Source organism: Alternaria conjuncta, assembly GCF_024043145.1.
Source record: "Alternaria conjuncta strain BMP 0040 chromosome Unknown scaffold_22, whole genome shotgun sequence".
NCBI lineage: Eukaryota > Fungi > Ascomycota > Dothideomycetes > Pleosporales > Pleosporaceae > Alternaria > Alternaria conjuncta.
Window position 1 is genome coordinate 270,874 of NW_026250111.1, and position 17,326 is coordinate 288,199.

Consider the following 17,326-nt stretch of genomic DNA (forward strand, 5'->3'; position numbering starts at 1 on the left):
GTTGGATACGTGTGTAGATAATTGTAGAGGGTTGGCAGTCCAATGGCGAATTGATGTTGCTGGTTGCAATGCTTCGTGATGCAGGTTAGGTGTAAGGGGAGGGATTTGTGGAGATGCGATCGCGCTAAGCTTTGCTAGTGCTCCGATCGAGCTTACTGCTTCATTTCCTGAGCGCAACATGACGCATATTCATGACTTCTCAGCCAGTCCTCGGAGTCGTTTACTTGGAATTTAGATAATTAGATGGCACCATCTTTGTACATGTGCGTAGTGGAGTGCATCGTACTTCTAATGGTGCCGATTTTGTTGTCAGGCGAAAGAAACATCCGTGAGCTGCTTAATGAAACCCAAGTTCAGAACACGTTCAGATCGAGTGCGAACAAAGAAGACGGAGACAACTGGTGGATAGTATTCAGCTCCGTCACGGTGCCATGCAAGTCATCCAACGCCCAAGAAAATGCTGTTCCAGAAAGCGACAGAAGCTATCTACTTCGCGCGCATATGATGAAGGTTGCCACATAAGCTAGTTAAACATCCGTAAATATCCAATCCAAATCAATATGGGGTATAGGAACAAAGAAGAAGAACAACAACAACGAAAGTAAGTGCTCGCTAAATCCAAGGGTCCCTTGGCGTATGCCGACAGAGTCTAACCCAGATATGTGTGATGCTCGCCGCAAACAAAAACAGCTATGCCGGCGGTCTAAATGAATGATAAAAGTCGATCGCTAAGCGCGCGGAGATGGTTCATGTTGCAACCAAATGTCGCCACCTTCTCCCTTCTCCCATTTCTTCCATGCTATCTCATAAGCATCTTCCAAGTCTCTGACCCAGCGTCTGGTGTCGAAAAGCGGGCTTGACCATCGTGATTCGTAAAGCATGCGGCGAAGCTCACTTAAACGGCCTTGCGCTCGGTAGCCGTTATACGTGCAGTTGCGTGCGAGACGTACGGCCATGGCTTCGTAGTCGTCGTCGTTGCTCGCAATAAGCTCTTTCGCAGCTTGAGCACCTGCTGGTGTCTTGGGTAACGCGCCCTTGAGGATTGAAGCTGCCATGCGAGAGCACATCTTGTACTTGTAGCGAGGTAACGTCAGTAGTGGTGTTCCAGACCAGAGGACGTCGGCGGCGGTTGTGTGTGCATTGCACTCCGGTGTATCGAGGAACAGATCGCAGACACGAGCCCTAGAGATGTGCTGATGCTTCTGTGCAACATCGGTGAACATAATGCGGCTTGCTACATCTGCACCTGCCCAGGCAAGAGCTGTCTGCTTGAGGTTGGTCTCACCAAGATCGGGGAAACGCAAGAGCCAGAGAACGGCATTGGGAACCTTTTCAAGAATGCGTAACCAGGTACGGAACGTCGTGGGCTCGATCTGATGATAGCGTTAGTATGCGATCAGAAACATGGAAGAGGCGCAAGTGAACTTACTTTGTACAGCTGGTTGAAGTTTGCAAGGATGATCGCATTATCCGAGAGGTTGGGAAAGATCTCTTTACGCATGGCCCACCTCCGCTGTTGCTCTTCTTCCCAATTGGGTTGTCGTCCTTGCGAATCTGGAGCACTTTGCCGGTGGTCACAACAGAAGAAGGTGTCCCGGCAGAAGACAATGTTCTCTCCGTAGATCCATTCTTCGTCTGAACCACCGCTGTTGTCGTCTACAAGAGCGTCTTCCAGGTCAATGTTACGGCGCCATTGTCGGAGTGTATCTGGAGGAACAGCGGTATCATCGGCAAGAAGATAGTCGCACCACTCGGCGCCGAGAGTACCCGCGAAACCCATGAACGCCATCTGGATAGGGGCGGGACGGGCAGCGAAGACTTCATTCCGCGCACCTCTTGTGTAGCCGTTCAAGTTGACAAGAACATGGATGCCATCTTGAGTTATCTGGTGAACAAGTCGTTCCGCTGACCAGCTGCTGGCATCGTAGAAGACAGGCGATTCCCTCTCAATCTGCTTGCGATGCTCTGATCCATCACTCGCTGTGGTGGCATAACAGTATGCCTTCACTCTACCTGGATTGTGGAAACCGAATACCGACTGCATCAAGTGGGCCAACGGGTGGTTGTTGAAATCCGATGATACGTAGCCGACCCTCAAGTATGGTTTCGGTGGCGCAGGAGGCTGGTAGACGGTCGCAGGTAACCAAGGGACTCTCAACGTCGAGGTCGAAATGCGGAGGCCATTACGTTGCGAGATAAGACGTATCTGTTTAGCCGACATGGGGCAGGTGAATGTGTGGAACGGTAGGACAGTAGGCGCCGCAGGTACCGTCAAAGCTGCTGGCAATTGAGGTCTCTTGTAGGAGGCCGGTGGTCGCTGTGTTCCAGTGACGTAGCGATCCTGGTACCATTGCCAAGTCATCCATCGTATAGCACGCTCAACGAGTCGTACGATGCGAGCACCCTCCCACTTTTGACCCTTCCATTGCTGCAACACTGACACCATGCTATTTTCCTTCTCTTTCACATTTTGCGCGCTCCCCGTGAGAGCTAGGGGACGGATGACATCTTGTATGAACTGTTCATTCATCATGCCTCGACCCCAGTCCTCACCATCGGCAAGCTGTTTCTCGACCAATTTCACGACTTTGTGGATCCAACCTGAGCTCGACGCACCGGGTATCTTGGCGTCTAGAAGCATGCCACTGTCGTTGACATGCCAGCGGTCTCTTGATCCGCCGTGTTCGGCAATACCACCTCTGCCAGCCCAGTTGCAAACAGAGTTAAGGGCATTAGCAAGCCCGCAGACAGCTTCGGCAAAGTCTGGACTGGACTTTACTGCTTTTCTGTAGTAGTAAATTGCATCGGCTATCCGGCCTTTGTCTTTGACGGCGTTGGCGAGGTTGGCGAGAGCAATGTCGAAGTTCGGATCACACTTGACTGCCTGTGTATACATGTTTATAGCAGACTCTAGTTGGCCGATATCTTTCAAGAGGCTTCCAAGGTTTGTATAGAGATGCGCATGGGATGAATCGAGCTGGAGTCCGTAGTGGTAGTACGAAAGCGCAAGAGCTACTCCACTACCGGGCATCAGCCCAGGGATTTGGGGTCCGGCAAAAGCATGCGACATTGGATTGGCTTTCGAAGGGGCAGATTGCTGTACGCTAGCGAGGAGAATGCCCACGTTGTTTGCAGTCGATGGGCTAGGCTGCAGGGAAAGCGACAGGTAGTATAGAGCCAAAATCTCTCGTACACCATAGTTACTTTGGTAAACGGTATTCTTGGGTGAGTTGGTTGCCATGCCGTCCTGGAAAATCTTTGCTAACGAAAGCAGAGAGTTGCTTGTAGTCGAGATAGCCGCCTTCCTAGAGAGACCTTCGCTAGGAACGTATTTCAGGCCCGGAAGTTGGCCGTGCGGCGCGAAGCAGAGCAAAGCCGTTCTGGTCGCTGCGTCCGGCGGTAGCAGTATAGGATCAGACGATGGGGGCATACGTCGACCTCCTGGAGAGCGTTCCGCTACATTGTATCCAACGACGCCAAGAATGCGCCTGATGAGGCCATCGATGCCATTGGGATGAGGTCCAGATGCGATGAGGACCGCGTTCTCGAAAGCCCTGGCGGCACCGGCATTGTCGCCGAGTGCGTACAACATGTTGCCCTTGGCATGCACCAGAGCTAGAACGCGACCGTTGTCGCAACCAGCAATGGCATAGCCGCTTGAACCAAAGCCTGGCTGGTCCGAGCCAGGGAGCTCGTCTAGATCCTTGAAGACGGCTTCGTCCTCCCCCTCGAACTCAAACACGGGCCGATCAGATGCTTCCGATAGACTTGACTCGCTTATTTCAGAGGCAGAACGTTCGCTTTCAACTTCGAGGCTCCGAAGAGCGTCGGCCCTCTTGGCAAATCTCAAATGCCGTTCAACTTCTTCGATGACCTGAACAGCTTCACGACCTTTGTGGTCACTGCAGAGTAGGCCAATCAAGTGCTCGACAGCTTCGAAGTAACTGGGTCGAAGTTTCACTGCGCGTCTCCAGTAGTTTTCGGCTTCACGCTTCTGCTGAAGAGCAAGCATTGTAGCTGCAAGGTTCGAGATAGCTTCAACATGACTGGTGTGCGTTAGTATGAATCGGGGATAGAAAGTGGGGTGCTCACTCTTTGTCCAAGGTAAGGATGTGTTTGTACCAGTCCTGAGCCTTTTGATAGTCACCTAGTGCATACGCGAGACAACCCCCTAAAAGTATGCCATCTATCCAGCTCCATTTACTCTCTTCACAATGCTTCGTGATCGCTTCGAGCGCTGAGGCAGCGGTCATACTCGGAGGCAGGCCCTGGCGGAGATTCTGATGGGCGCTTGCGACTGAGCCAGAGGTCCGCCGCAAGGTACGTGGTGGATCCATGCCTGGCATTGGGGGCAGCATAGAGTGTTGCGGTGGTACCCCTTGCCATGATTGGCCATTTGCATCCGAGCTGCCTACGGACCACGCGGATAGGGAGCGCGAGTGTGGCATTGCGGGTCTCCTAGATCCGAAATCTGCCCTCGAGTGAGAGGCATACTGAGTAGGAATAGGATATGAGACACGTCGCTCCAGAGATGGAACGCTGTTGGTGGAGGAACTCGACAGACTGAGTCCAGGCTGCCGTGGCGGCTTAGGATAGATGTGCGGTCTATGGTGTGTACGTCCATGAGCGTTTTGCGAATTGGCTTTACGTGTTGATTGAAGGTACTTGAGTAGGTCCACATATACTGCGTGAGCCCAAGCAAACACCTTTTCCCGACTTTGCCCGTTGGGTGACTCTGGCCCGTACTCGTCGGTCGGCATGATGGGGGTATACTCCGCGACTGGCGTCGTCTGGCCAGAGTGTAGGTAATCTTGAGGACGCTGTGTGAGAGGGGGAGGTAGCGATTGATTCTGATAGTCTAACGCGACATGGTTTTGAGGCTGTGCATAGGGGGATAAGTCTATTGACGGCCTCGCTGGATGGTTGTAGGCGCCTTGGGTATAATCCAGGTGGACAGGATTTTGCGGATAATGAGCATAGTTGGGCACGACATTGTAAGGGTGACTGATAAAGGCATTACTATGCGGGTGACTCCAATTGTGACTCGGATGATGTAGGAAACGAGGATCCCGCATGGCAGCAGGCCGATATGGGATGTAAGTGCCGTCGTGCCAATAGGGTCCAAATGGTCCTTGGTCGTTGGAAACAGTCGGATTCAACGGTGCCTGGAAGGGCGGGCCCATGGGCCCGCAGAAGGGATGGCCATACATTTGATATGGAAGAAGAGGTTGTAACGTGGGTATTTGATTTAGCATAGAATCAATCTGGGGTAGGTGCTGGCCAGTAAGACCCGACCCGGTCTCGAAGTAGCGACTGGGACTCCATTCTGGCGTATTCTGTTGACCGTGTCCGAAGCCGCTGTTGACACCTGGCGAGCGAAGAGGCAGATCCTGCTTGACACCGTAAGGTGGTTTTGATTCAGCTGTCACGGGAAGGAGGATGTGTTTGGTTGCATGCGGCTCCCCGTTCTTCTCGACGGATGTGCCGTCATACGCAGCTGCCAGAATTCCGTTGGGCGTCTTGCGGCGAAGCATGTGTTCTGCGGGTTTGGGTGTCCGGCCAGACTCGGAGGGCTGGGAGCCGTACGAGTTGTGTCTGGATAGCGGGTGGGCGTACTGCTGCGGCCGCGCTTGCTGGGCGAGACTGTGTCCCTCGAGGTTGGCGGCATTGCGCAGGAACGGGGCGTGGGCGGGGGCAGGAGCGATGTTGTTGTAGGCCACGGAGGAGGGAAGCTGCGACGGCGGCTGCGGGGGGTACTGCCGAACCATAGTCATGGTGAGATATCAGACAAGTCGTGGGAGTGGTGTTCAGAGGGTCGACACAGCCTCACCAGGAGCGACTGGTGCCGATGCCTTCGCGAAATCGTCGCCTGTCTGCTACGACTGACATGTCTTTTGGGGCGTGGCTCGGATTCCTCAGCACCGGGCGTCCCCGTACTGGCACGTCACCAGCAGAGACCCCGGCAGTAGCGGGAGAACAGGTGGTCGCAGATGCTGTCGGCAGCAGGTAGGCGTCTATTTACGGCGCCGGTAATGACGGGTGTGTCGCGGGGTTGGATGGGAGCGGAGTGTGGCGGTGGCCCCAGGCGTCAGCGCGCGGTGGATGAGGATATGCGGCGAGGAGCGGTGGCCGGTGGTGTAGGTAGGTAAGGGCGGGTCCCTAGACGTGTCTGTCTGGAATGTACCCACTCGCATGCACCAGAGCCGCCGGTCTGGCTGCGCACTCGCGGGCGGATAGTTTGCGCGTTCGTGGGACGCGGTCGGGCGTCGTGTCGCGGAACGGGAGTCGTCTGCGCGGAGGGCGCACAGCAGCGGGCTTGGGGCACAGGATAAGCGTGGTACGGACGGCGACCTGGGGCGCAGCAGCGGTCCGTCACGTCGTCTCTGCCTGGCTGCGTGTCTGCAGCGGTCCAGCGCCCGAGTCGGAGGGCGAGAATGTCAGCGCTCAGCAGTGCGGCGATGCCTGCTTTTTCTCACTGTCGGCGGATAGGCGGGCGCGAGAGATGACGAGGTGTGGTGCGGCGGAGACCAAGCAGCGGCAGGCCTATCCACTTCCGTATGCACTCAGTCGTTCGAGTGGTGGCTTGGAGCGATCCCTGCTGCAACACGACAGGCCGTCTGGGGGTTTCCGGTGATGATCGATGATCGATGATCGCGCTCTACGCAAGACGTGTCAGGCGCCGGATGTCAATACACGTGAAGCCTGAAAGACTGAAGGCCGCTCGCTGCTACACCGACTCGATGAAAAGAAAAGTCGGTCCTGATGCTCTCCGCATCGCGCGTCGCCAACTCCACCTGGGCGGGCTGCAGAGCCATCAAGCCGCCAGAGACGGCGGCTTACCAGGGCCCTAGTCCCATCCAACGTTCACGGCGATCTCCAGCGCCAATCAGCCTTCTAATCCACCAGCGCGTCCATCAATGCAGGTGCCGCAATATCCACTGGGCCACCACCATGCATCCAGCGTCCAACAGCCCGCCGTGCCCGTTCTTTGTCACCTAGTCAGGCCGGCCCTTTTGCTCGCGCTCTGATGATGTAGCCTGGGGCGCCCGAAACGCCCTTTGTATTTAGGCGAGACTACCGCCGCATATACGGCTGCAGCTGCTTGTCTGACTGAGACGACTGCATATCTGTCTTCACATGTCGAACCACCATTATAGTAACTCATCACTGATGCCATGTTTCATGTGCCAGGTGCATGTCGATCCGCATAGCGTACCAAGAATGAGGCACCGGACGGAGCGGAAGCTGTGTATTCGACAGCACATGACCATGAGCAGGAACTCAATGTGCATGTATGTTGACCTCGAAAAAGGACCACTGGAGCCAAACCAAAAGGCAAGACAACGCGGTGAGTAATGGGTCATTTCCTCTTCTTCACACCAAAATAGGCCTATACAGTAAGGGAAGTAAGGGCCAGAGTGTTGGTGAAGTGAACATCACGAGCATAGTGTCGCCGCCAGAACCATGCCAGCATACATGGTTCGGAGCATATCCAGGCAGCGACGTAGTGAGCTGGCTTGATTCTGATATCCAAGTTTGCTTGTCGGGACTGTACGTGGAAGCACTGCATGCGCCCAGGCGACACGAAGCGGCGCTGTTCCAGGCGAGCATCAACGCCTTGCCGCAATGGCCAGACGTGCGCCTCATCGCCAAAGGCGTAGAGTAGATGCAGGTACTCAGGAAAGAGCGGTGGTTAGTATGAGATGTAGTTCGATGGGTCCCTGACTGTATACTGTGCGCCCAGCCACTGCTCATTGGCAAGTTTGCATGCGGATGCAATAGCGATGATGGCTGAGAGTAACAAACAGTAGAGTGCAGACCAGTGCGTGCAGCCGTGAATGCGACGAGAAAGAACTGTGGTAAAAGTTGGTGTTTGCGATGTCGAGAACTGGAGTTGCAGCTCGCAGAGATTTTATTGTGTCGGGGGTGGCTTAGTCATGCCGCGCTCGGCCCTACCATTCGCAATGTGGCATCATTACGAATGTTCCACGGTGGTCAGACACTGAGCCTATATCCCTCCGGACGCCCTCCACACCAAGAGATCCCCGCACAGGCACCGCTGCACTCACCTCACCGAACGTCACGAGTCTCCCTTTCACCATGGAAGAGCAAGGTCCCCCACCGCAGCAGGGTCCCCCTCAAGGCGGGCCACCACCAGGCTCATTTTCTATTCCCATTCCCCTCGGTCCCAATGGCGAAAAGCCTACGCCAGAGCAAATAAACCAGATCAAGATGCAACTGGAGGCCGAGGCAGCGAAACACGGTATCACGGTTCAAGAATACGTCGGAAGATTGCGCCAGCAAGCCATGGCCCAGCAACAGGCGCAAATGCAGGCGCAACAGCGTGCTCAGCAGCAGCAGCAACAGCCCATACAGCCCGGTCCTCCCAAGCCAGAAGCCATTGCTGTCGCCAACTGGCTGAAGTCGCAGGACTTGAAGCCTAGGACAGTCGTACATGACGAGAAGAGGAAGGACATGTTCAAAGGTAGGCATTGCATACACCCAAGTTATAGACGTCATACTCACACCCAACAGTCAAGCGAGCAATACGTGCCCTCCAGTCCCCCGCATATCAAAAAGCCCGAGCAAAGAACCCTCTCCTCCCCGAAGTCATCGACCGTGCCTCCGCCGAGAACTGCTTCAAGCTGCTACCCCTCTCTCTCCTCGCCCTACGAGTCACAAAGGTCGACGACCATGCGCACGACGGCCACAACCACGCCAAGCCCAAGCGCGTCAAGGGTCTGTGGACAGTCAAGATCGAGCAGCACCAAGACGCGAACGACGACAACTACTACATCTGGCTGTACGAGGGGTCGCAATGGAAGCAGAAGCTGTACGCTGTTGGCGCACTGCTTCTCGTCATTACGATAGTGCTCTTCCCTCTATGGCCGCTGTTCTTGCGACAGGGCGTGTGGTACTTGAGTATGGGCATGCTTGGTCTTATCGGATTGTTCTTCGCCATGGCGATTGTTCGGCTCATTATCTTCATCATTACCGTCTTCACGATACCACCTGGCTTCTGGCTCTACCCTAATCTGTTTGAAGATGTTGGTTTCTTCGACTCGTTCCGGCCTGTCTACGCATGGCAAGAGGTATGTTTCTTTTGCTGAAGCTCGTAGATTCAAAGCTAATGATTCCAGACCCCCGAAGACATCAAGGCGAAGAAGGCTGCAAAGAAGGAGAAGAAGGCTGCCAAACTCGCTGCAAAGGCCGCCGGGGGAAAGCCCAAGAAGGGTGCCATCGATGCTGCCCCCGCTCAAGCTGCATCAGCGCCCGCTGCTGCACCCGCCTCAGAACCTGTCAACTCCGCACCACAGCCCACCGGTTCAGAAGCCGCACCAGAAGGTGCCGTCACACAACGGGCGCCGCGCGCAACCGTGGAGGAGGTAGAGGAGGAGTAGAAATCCTTCTTGAAAGAGGATTGCACGTATTCTGATGAAGAGGATTACACGTGCTCTGAAGAAGAGGCAGAGAACGCGTACTCATCGGACTGACAGCGGTTTGACACTTTGCATGGGTTAGCTGGACGGAGTAACAGGCGTTTATGAGAACGGTTCACATCCACCCACATCTATGCACGCAGCAGAGATTTGGAGACGGATTATAGGGCATGGGGTGTCTGGCGGATACCAGGGTGTTTGTACCTGTACATGTTTAGTGTAGCGATTCTTTTCTTGCTACATACTCCAATTCGATCACTCGACATATTTTCAACTTGTATACTTGATACCCACGGGACGTATACCGGGTAACACCATGCCAGATACCTACTCCGCCACCTTTTCAACCTGTTACACTTTATCACCCTGACAACTTTCTGACAACTGTCCACCAACGAACCAGAAAACTCTACCCAAGCACTGTCACCAACCAAGACTTTCATCAACAAGCCACGTACACAACGCGGGGTACGCATGCAATCAATCCGAAGTGGGGTCCCTTGTCACATCTATCAAGTTTACTATTTTTTCCTCGCTATCGATAAATTATGCGCGGGCGTAAAGGTAAACGCTTAATGTACATCAAACAAGGTCGATTCATGTCCCGCGAAAAACGAAAAACTCTACACGTGGGTGATTACGGTATGTTCGCTTACGCCGAGGTGGGGAAGGGCGGGATGAACGGTTGTTGCATGCGGTTCGGGGGTTGGTGCTGGGATGGCCTTGGTGCTGGGATGGGTGTGGTAAAGTTGGGTGGAGGGGGGTTCGTACGAGGGTTTGTTGGTGAAGAACACTGGGATGGTATGGAAATGATCATGTTGGCATGGTGGGTTTCGTGCACTCAAATCATGAGAACAGATTATGGGTAAATCTGGAGAGTAAGGTGAAAAGGAAGTGGAGAATTGCGGTTTCATGCGTGCAAATGAAGAAACGAGTCGGGATAGTAGGTATTGAATCTCGACTCTGACTACATCCAGCGAATGTGCTGGAGGAAAACTTGTCCTTCTCGTATTGGAGAGTTATCCTAAACGCCATTCAACCATGCAGCATAATCATTTTTTCCTGCGCCAGCACGCTTCGTCAATGTCGTATGATGAGGCGCCCGAACCAAACGCCCTTGAAACACAGTCTAGCGAGAATTCCTACTCCGCCGATGCAGATGGCTGACCGCCCTCGCTACCTGGATCTGTGCTTTCGTGAGTCGAGGCAGGAGCGAGGCCGGAGTGAACGGTGGGGGAGTGGGTGACTTGGCTGGTGGGGTTTTGGTCTGCTAGTTGGCGCTCTGGGTTTGAAATGTTAGCACCGCGCTTCAATGTAGTGGCTGGGAAATGGTATACCAAGTTCTCTTATCCTTAGCTTCAGCATCTGGTTCTCGCGGGTCAGGTTCTGGGTTTCGGCTTGGTAGAAAGCACTCTCGTCTCTTGAAGTCGCGGGGCTGGGAAGCATATCGTGGGGGTCGTAGGGTCCTGCTTGGCCTGATATGGGACGCAGGGCTGGTGATCCGGCATGGCTGCTGTGTCGTGAACGGTCGGCAAAGGATGACTGGCGACTGATGGTACCGAAGCCGAATGGAGAGCGGGATCGAGGGTGAGTTGCAGATGGCAAGGGTGAGACGATAGGTGGTGAGATGTGTGTAGACTGTGTGAGGGAGGGAGGTATAGACATGGAACGCTCTGAGGTTGGGGTGCTGTCGTCGACGGCGGAAGCAGAGGGCTGCTGCTGGTTTGCTTGGAGGGTGTTTATCTGAGCTTGTTGGGAACGGATCATGTTGAGTAGACGGTTCTACAGACGTCAGTATAAAGATACTTGCTAGACAGAAAAGCACAAAAGGCAGTAGTCTGCTCTCTGCCATCACAATAAAAACTCACCACCTGTCCTTCCTGCTCATACTCCAGCTCTTGGTGCAGCTCTCCCAAACTAGGCGCACGCTCATGGTGCGGGCTATGCGGCCATGGACCCCTGCTACGGGAGGATGGGCTCTGCTGCATTTCTCCAGGTGCCGGGATAGCTGGGTCGTTCAAGTTGAGGTTCATGCGAATGCTGGAGCGGCGACGCGCACGCTCGACATCCCTGCGCATACTACCCGAAGAAGGTCGACGCGTCTCTTCGTTGTGAATACCTGCATTCATCGCGGCAGTGGCAGCGAGAGAGTGCGGTGAAGTAGCCATGGTGCGTGAGTTTGTGGGTGACTGGTTGCGGGGAGAGGGAGATGCATGGGGAGAGGCGGGCAGGGTGTTCAGATCGGGCGCCATGCTACTTAGGACTCTTAGGTGGTGGTGTGATGTGCCGTCCTAGGTAAGAATGAGGCGCGGGCATAGGATGAAGTCACCAGCGACGCGTGACCTCGTGCTGAGCTTCCGTTCGATGAGGTTGGTGGGGTGAGCGGGGCTAAGCGTGACACCTGGGCGGCCCTGAGCACGGCCAGCGCTACTGCAAGGTACACCTGCGCCCACGCCGCATCCTCCCCAGGTCAGCCTCATTTCCTTTTGCTGTCTGTTTCCTCGCTCCAGCCCTGCGAAATCTCGCGCCGCAATAAGATTCGCACTATTCCCACTGTGCATGCCACCCTTGTGCAGCGGCGGGCATCGCAGCTCGATAATCGATACGTGCATGCACCTCGCCGTCTGCGTCACACCTGAGACGACCTCACCACTATGCAAAACGCCCAGAGTTGTGTCGCTCTACATAGAGCACCCCCGGGTACTTCTGCCGCAGTGCCCGCGCTGCTTTTTCGCGCCCTCACCACATGTTCTCAGATTCAATTCGTGTTTGGCGGGAAGGGGCCATGGGTTCCGCAATAAGGAATATCGAGCTTGCGAACCCCATCCAATATCTCCGAGTATTGACTGTCGGCGATCATTCATGCCGACGTGTCGTAGATCGTGCAGGCCTCGACTCCAGTCACGACGCCGTGCAATCAAATCTCCACGTTGGGCCAGCACGCCAGCAAGCTTCAGCGACGGCCTTGGGCACAGTGGCCCGAGGCTGCCGCTGAAACATCGTGGCTGCACGTCGACAATCTTCATCGTCGTCGGCGCCTGATGAGATCCCGCTGCGTCCGGGCAACACACCTTCGCCGTCTGGCGTCGAGTCTATTATGTAGCTTGCGAGCACTGTCAAAAGACGTTGTGCCGACACTTCACCGGCTAGCCAGGTCAAACACGCCAATTTTGGCCAGGCGAGCGCTAGCGTGCGGCGCCATCGCATCCCTCCCAACTTTCTTCTGAATATGACCGTAAAGGGGCCTTCGTGCAGCCCCTGCGTCCTCGCATCACACACGACGGAACCTGGGAACAGCTCCCCCTGTACGCTACCATGATTAGGGAGCATTCATCTGCGGCAACTAACGCTTGCCACTTTTCCTCTCCACGACTCAACTCAACGTTGACAAGTCGTTTCAGTCCCGTCTGCTTTCCTCTGCTTCCGTCATATCTGCAGCTCGTTCTGCTTCTCTAGGGGCTCATGTCCTGTCCTCTCGTTTGATCTCTCCCTCTCCTAGTATTATACTCCTGCCACCTATACCACGCTCCTTCTACCCCCAACCTGGCAATCTCCACACTCTCTACCGGCGCACTGATCTCGCCATACTGCAGCACTGCACTATTACTCCCACGACAAACTACTTTCTACTGACTCCATACTTTGACTCGGTCCGACGGTTTGCTTACGCTGAATGCAAGCCTACCCTGTCAGGGTCTTGAGGAACGCTTGGATTGCCCGTGCAACCAATTTGCACGACCTGGATTGCCCGCCCACATCTACCGTTTGAGCCAACGTTGCTCTGGTATCGACCGTACTTCGCCGGCTTCATAAGCCAAGGTCGCCCACCATGTCCGCCCTGTCTGGCCAAATCTTTGCTGCTTCGTCCAATCCTGTCGGCAACATGCGGAACAAGACTCACAGCTCATCGATGTCGTCTCGATGGCGCTTCAATCGATCCACCGCGACTCTGCAGGAACCGGAACGGTCACCATCCGTCGCATCACAAACACCGTCGATAGCGAAGAAACAGGCCCCGTTGCCAGCACCTCCTAAGAAAGTGGAACGCGTGGCCTCCAAGATGTCGTTGTTCAGCCTCTTCAGTAAACCCAAAGTAGAGAAAGCTCGCGGGCACACCGAGGTTGGCCTTGCCGTACCAATGCGACCGCAGACGCCACCTAAACCCAGCCCACCGATCTCCATACCCAAGTCTTCTCTCCGACAGAACCCTTCTCCGCCCGCCCAGCAGACGATTCGCGCACGCTCAAGCCAGATCTTCCGACCCGTTTCGATGCGACCAGCTGTACTACATCACGAGTTCGGGAACTGGGATCCACCTCCGCTGTTCCAGGCTTTCCCGCAGTCTTTGAAGCACGCTACCGTACAGGCATGTGTGTTCGCCCCGGAGATCCTGATGAGGACACAGAGTCAGAGACGGCAGGCTGAATCGCTGCGCGAGAAGTTAGACATCCAGCGCGACCTGTCTACCATCGCGGAGAACGGCGCAGAGACTAAGAAACTAGAAAAGAACCACAAGCGTCTTATGTCCAACTCGGTGCTGAACCCACAACCTCCGGAGCTTGTCAACAAGATATACATTCTGGTCACGGCCGGCTTTGTGCTACAGTATGCCGGTGATGGCGCATTCGATCGCTTGCCTGAAAAGGTGCTCAAACTCGGCAAAGAATCAGCGGCTTTTGCGTGCGATCTCATACCTGGCAAGCACTGGGTGCTACAGATATCCAGCCACGCAAGCGACGACGGAACATTCGAATCGGGACCAAAGAACTCTCTTCTCGCTCGGTTGCGAACACAAAATGCCACCATGCGCAAGACAGCCACAAGCTTTCTCCTCGTTCTTGAGAGCGCGGAAGAGATGGACGAGTGGATGACCAGTGTGCGTAAGGAGATCGACAGCCTCGGCGGCATGAAGGCAAAGGATGACTACGCGCGAGCGTCCTCTTCTACAGATGACTCCGCTGGCAAGAACTCCTCAGAAACAACCAGTCACCGGTACAGGGTTAACCGAGACCCAAATGCTGTCAGCAGGATCGTGTCCACGGAGCCGCAGCTTTCAACGTCGCCGAAGATCGTGGCCTCTGAATGGGACGCCACTGAGAAGGACCAGACCAAGATCAGCATCGACTCTTCTAGTGGACAGTCGGCTCGGTATAACAACAACAATAACAGCCGCATCTCAATCGAAATGTCATCCGTTGCTTCGACGCCTGTCTCTCAGCATCAAGTACAGCTTGACCAGCTTCGCGGACGGTCCCGATACTCGTTCATGTCGACAGCGACGTCAGCTTCAGGCGCAGGCACCCGCAACACATCGCGGGAGTCGTCTCCAGCACCACACTCCCCTCTCAAAGACGAGTTCACCACCGGAGAGAGTGAGCCCATGCGAAGTGCCATGTCGCTGCGGTCATTCCACATGAACCCCAGTAACTCTATGTCGTCTCGCCGCAGGTCAATGCAGCCGTTGCCAATCACTAATGAGCACTTGATTCAGACCACGACTGTGCCCTCTACAATCAAGCGACATTCTCTGTACAGCCCGGTCTCTCCGACAGTGCCAGAACTAGGAAAGCCGTTCGTCGCGGGCCCGGTCGTACCAGTGAAGGAGGAGACAGCTCCAAGTACGGTCGACAACGCGCCAGCCCGCTCATCTCCCTCTCAGCCGAAGATCGATACTTCCGTTCAGGCCGCTAGCGATGACGTTGTACCCACTCGTGAGGATAGCCCAGTCCGGTTCAACGCGCACATCTACAGCGCTACACCTCGACGGGATACCATTTCACCTCCTCCCAAAGACCCTGCTCCTGTACCCCCGCCACCCGCCCAGCGTCAGTCAATGATGGGCCCAGCACCAATGTATGCTTCTACTACTGCCAGTGCTGGTGATGGTAAGACTCGTCGCCGGATCTCGCCAAAGCCCTTCTTACGCCCATTTCCAGTTCGTCCTCAAGCACAGCATGGCGACTCGTCCACGATCCTGCCAAGGCGGCAGTCTTCTCTCACGCCTTCGCCAACACCTTCGCCACTGCCATCTGGTATGGTCATGAACCGATCGGTGACTGCCCCTGTAAGGCCGCCGTCGGCAGCTTCGAACATGACGCCCACCACCAACCCACACAGTCTGCATTCCGCGCAAGCATCGCAACAACTGCGCCGTCCTGCTTCGGTACAAGTACGCTCAGCCGACCACGCGCCTTTTCTGTCAAACCGCCCAATCCGCGCCATCGCGTCCACACCGTCCTTTGTTCCTGGCCGAAGAATGTCCAACGCACTTGCTCCATCATCAGACACAAGAAGTCACAAGCCAACACCTAGTGTCGAAGCACTCCGACAGCAAGCTTTCGCGCAGCAAAAGACCATCACACCCCGACGAAGCCTTGCGTCCATGGGCCTACCACCACCCGCCCCACCACCAACCATGCCACTACCGACACTACCGACCCCACCTCGCAACCTAACTTCACCCACACCACCACCCAACATGCCGCTTCCTCCACCACCACCACCATCGAGCATGGGTCTCCCGGCTCCTCCACCCACCATGCCACTGCCTCCTACACCGCCCGAGGCCGCGTTACGTGCTTCGGCAGTCTAAAACAAATCTGTTACAACCCCGATATTGATATTGTCTATACCCGCTGGCGTTTGGATCACAAGCGACCAGGATGCGGTCGTTACGTCGTCATGTCTTTTCTTACGTCCCTGTTATGCCGACCGATACAAAATCTTGTTTTTGCTTGTCGCGCGATACCAGTCTGCTTATTTACCGTCGTCCTCGCTACTACTGTTATCATTTTCCTTATGCTTGTCACCTGCTCCGCTTCGTTGTGTATCCTTTAAAATCTTACGCTTCATGTATTCTGTCTTTTACACCACTCCTTCATCTTCTTCGATTCGTTTTCCTTCGGGAAGGGGGGGCTGTGCCCGTTTTTAGTGCTTTGGGCCGCTTTTTTCTTTTCGTGGTAATGAATTAGGGCTTGGGTGGCTGCTCTCTTTTTGGTTTTCTATACCATCTTTGGATTGGAAGGATGTGGGATATAAGGGACACGAACACAGACTGGAAGTTCGTTCATCGGCGCTTTTTTTGCTGGGATGGGGAAAAGCGTTGGTGTGGTTTTATAGTATGGCTCAGACAGAATGATATATTCTACATACTACTACTTGCGCTGGGATTGCTTGAAATGAGTGTTGTCCGAAGTGACTAATGTGCGTATGATTGGGAATATGCGAAGCCCCTGTTGCGTTGCGCATAACTTTGGAGTCGATAAATTTGCTGGGGTGACAGACGTGTAGTTCATCGCGGAGCTTAAGAGTCAAAAGGCCACGGAATTACTATAGTGGTATACGAGCAATTTGTTGCAGAGCCTGGGAGGCTACCCAGGTGATGTAATTACGCTTCTGATGTGTAGTGCTGGACCGCTGGAGCGGGGGGTCGGAAAGCAGCATCTCGCGAATCCTCCCAGGACGAGACATCGACTCGTTGGAAGGAACGGGTGTAGCGAGTAGGTGTCTAAATTGTGCGAGGCTTAGGTTTGTGGTGTAGAGTGTCGTGGTAAAATTTGGTAGTTGTTGTGATGCATGCCTCACCAGCGAAAATCCTACCTCCAGCTGGGCATGAAACGTGTCCATGTATCTATGTACAGTTCCTCATTTTGCTTCCGGAAAGCCGCGAAGGCTACAGCTAGTAGGATGAGGCGTGCTGTAACGTAAAGCAATCCCGAGAGCCATGCGAGTATGGTGGACATGCGGTCCAACCTTGTCGTTAAACCATACCACTGGTTACAAAGCTTCGTCGTGGTTTCTCGTGAATTGTTGATTGTTTCGATAAGCAGGGGCATCATCTCTTCCGGGGGTGACCTCTGAGACAACTCCCCATAAAAGGCAGGAAA

General features: G+C 54.7%; 4 protein-coding genes across 4 annotated transcripts; 2 read left to right on the top strand and 2 right to left on the bottom strand.

Moving 5' to 3' along the window:
* Nucleotides 1-728: 728 nt before the first annotated feature.
* Nucleotides 729-5,774, bottom strand: J4E85_010317 (uncharacterized protein; the record flags this gene model as incomplete). Its single annotated transcript, XM_051474529.1, has 3 exons — nucleotides 729-1,373; nucleotides 1,430-4,046; nucleotides 4,093-5,774. The coding sequence occupies 3 exons, from the start codon at nucleotides 5,772-5,774 to the stop codon at nucleotides 729-731; spliced, it is 4,944 nt and encodes a 1,647-aa protein (XP_051321719.1).
* A 2,326-nt stretch (nucleotides 5,775-8,100) lies between these two features.
* Nucleotides 8,101-9,401, top strand: J4E85_010318 (uncharacterized protein; the record flags this gene model as incomplete). Its single annotated transcript, XM_051474530.1, has 3 exons — nucleotides 8,101-8,485; nucleotides 8,536-9,092; nucleotides 9,141-9,401. 3 exons carry the CDS (start codon nucleotides 8,101-8,103, stop codon nucleotides 9,399-9,401), a joined length of 1,203 nt encoding a protein of 400 aa, XP_051321720.1.
* Nucleotides 9,402-10,582: 1,181 nt separating this feature from the next.
* J4E85_010319 (uncharacterized protein) lies at nucleotides 10,583-11,692 on the bottom strand (the record flags this gene model as incomplete). The annotated part of the gene is made up of 3 exons (XM_051474531.1): nucleotides 10,583-10,722; nucleotides 10,778-11,222; nucleotides 11,309-11,692. The coding sequence occupies 3 exons, from the start codon at nucleotides 11,690-11,692 to the stop codon at nucleotides 10,583-10,585; spliced, it is 969 nt and encodes a 322-aa protein (XP_051321721.1).
* A 1,577-nt stretch (nucleotides 11,693-13,269) lies between these two features.
* On the top strand, nucleotides 13,270-16,032 carry J4E85_010320 (uncharacterized protein; the record flags this gene model as incomplete). Its single annotated transcript, XM_051474532.1, has 2 exons — nucleotides 13,270-15,325; nucleotides 15,377-16,032. The coding sequence occupies 2 exons, from the start codon at nucleotides 13,270-13,272 to the stop codon at nucleotides 16,030-16,032; spliced, it is 2,712 nt and encodes a 903-aa protein (XP_051321722.1).
* Between the last annotated feature and the right edge of the window lie 1,294 nt (nucleotides 16,033-17,326).